The sequence below is a fragment of the Notolepis coatsorum genome (assembly GCF_963971535.1).
Source record: "Notolepis coatsorum genome assembly, chromosome: 2".
Classification (NCBI taxonomy): Eukaryota; Metazoa; Chordata; class Actinopteri; order Aulopiformes; family Paralepididae; genus Notolepis; species Notolepis coatsorum.
In genome coordinates this window covers 41,305,888-41,307,852 of record NC_140166.1, presented here as the reverse complement: position 1 = coordinate 41,307,852, position 1,965 = coordinate 41,305,888, and the positions used below count along the sequence as shown (strand labels likewise).

The 1,965-nt window shown below is 46.4% G+C and overlaps 1 protein-coding gene across 1 annotated transcript in view; it reads right to left on the bottom strand.

Moving 5' to 3' along the window:
* Positions 1-1,422, bottom strand: part of sema4c (sema domain, immunoglobulin domain (Ig), transmembrane domain (TM) and short cytoplasmic domain, (semaphorin) 4C) — a gene marked incomplete at its 5' end in the record, with an annotated part of 74,691 nt that extends 73,269 nt beyond the window's left edge. Inside the window, one exon of the mRNA XM_084308121.1 lies at positions 1,330-1,422. Coding sequence (XP_084164247.1) covers positions 1,330-1,422 — 93 coding nt within the window. The remainder of the gene's footprint in view (positions 1-1,329) is intronic.
* Between the last annotated feature and the right edge of the window lie 543 nt (positions 1,423-1,965).

Genomic DNA, 1,965 nt, shown 5'->3' with positions numbered 1-1,965 from the left:
GATGCAATGTTGGCCCTGCGGCATCAAAACACACAGTTAAAGTTTCACACCAACACGCTGACACACACATCGACACACACACTGATATGCTATGGATGTTGGAATGCATACACACGTGCGCGAGCACACCTACATACACACACACACACAAACCTATTTTAGCCTATCTACCCCATATCTAGGGTTGGGTATCGTTTGAAATGTTTACCAAAATGATGCTTCCCCCCCCAGATACCTTATTTTGCTGAGCTATACGTGCATCACGTGTGTTGTATGAGCCAATCAGAGGCTTTGTTACGCTTGAATGTTGAACAGAAGAAACGGCCAATCACCATCCTTATATCTTGGGACAAACATGCTTATTGGCTCACTGACATTGATGAGATTAGCTACTCAGGCGTCGAAAGTTGGTATCAAATTACACAGCATTTTCCATTACTGTATTGAAGCAATTCAACCAATGCCATACAAGTATTACCTTTTGCCCAGCCCTAATGATATCCCATAACACACACACACACACACACACACACACACACACACACACACACACACACACACACACACACACACACACACACACACACACACACACACACACACACACACACACACACACACACACACACACACACACACACACACACACACACAACAACGGACATTTGTGAATAACAGAGGTGGAAGACTCCAAGCATTCCAAATCCCTATAGCCGGCATGGACTCCAACACCATAGGATATTATAAGCCATCGGTGTGTGTGTGTGTGCGCAAACTTGTGTGTGTGTGTGTGTGTGTGTGTGTGTGTGTGTGTGTGTGTGTGTGTGTGTGTGTGTGTGTGTGTGCATGCAGGGTCTGAGGGGAGTGTGAGGGAAGGGAGGGAGGGCAGTCAGGATGTGGGGTCCATTGTGTATCCGACAATGAAGATATCAAGTCGACAGGAGCCCTATGGGGCTCTCAATAGAAGCATTAACATCTGGGGCCAACAGGCCTCTCTGTGTGTGTGTGTGTGTGTGTGTGTGTGTGTGTGTGTGTGTGTGTGTGTGTGTGTGTGTGTGTGTGTGTGTGTGTGTCCATTACTGTGGACCAGGCTGCATGTGTCTTGAAGGCTACTGACTGAAAGCTATGCTAATGCCCCACACATATTGGAGTTGTCAACATAATATTCAAGGGTTTACCATTTACAACTTGGCCTAATTCTTTGTGTCCTCTCTCCTTCAAACACACACACACACACACACACACCTACACACACACACACACACACACACACACACGCGCACACGCCTCCCCTCCACCCACACAGTAATTACATGACAATAACCTTACAATCTCCCTCCACGCTTCACTGATTTCTCTTATAAGCCCGTAGTCTTCATCTTCAGCCTCATCAGGCTCTCCTCCCCCGGCCCTGTCTCTCATCGTATTGTGTGTTTGATGGCTAACTTGCAGTGGCACCGGTCGGTTGTACAGAGAAGAAAAGCACCAGGCATCCCCATGTAAGTCCTATAGCCTCTACTGTCCAGCATCCCTGGCCCTCCCTGGGCGCAGTTCCGCCGCTGTGCTCGCACGGTCATCACGCTGTAATTACAGTAATCACCCAACTGAAGCTAATACTTACTTCATTAGCGCGTAAAAAGCAAGAAAGGAGGGGGAAAAGACTCCCCAATCAATGCGCTAAGTCGTTATAATTGTGCCGTTATAAGTTATTCAGAAAGCTTGATTGTTGGTGTTAGTATAGCTGAGCTTGCAGGAATGAAAGACCAAGCATGGGAGAGGCTCTGCTGGAACCATTTAAATTGAATGAGGTTTATAATAGTCTTAAGTCTACAACACAGTTCAGCTCCTGTACCCAAATTTGAAAAGCAGATTTGCCACAAGCTGGACCAATGATATAACGACAAACGTGGCATAAACAAGCAATGGACTCAGTGTGGCAAGTATCATAGTAAAATAAATTGATTG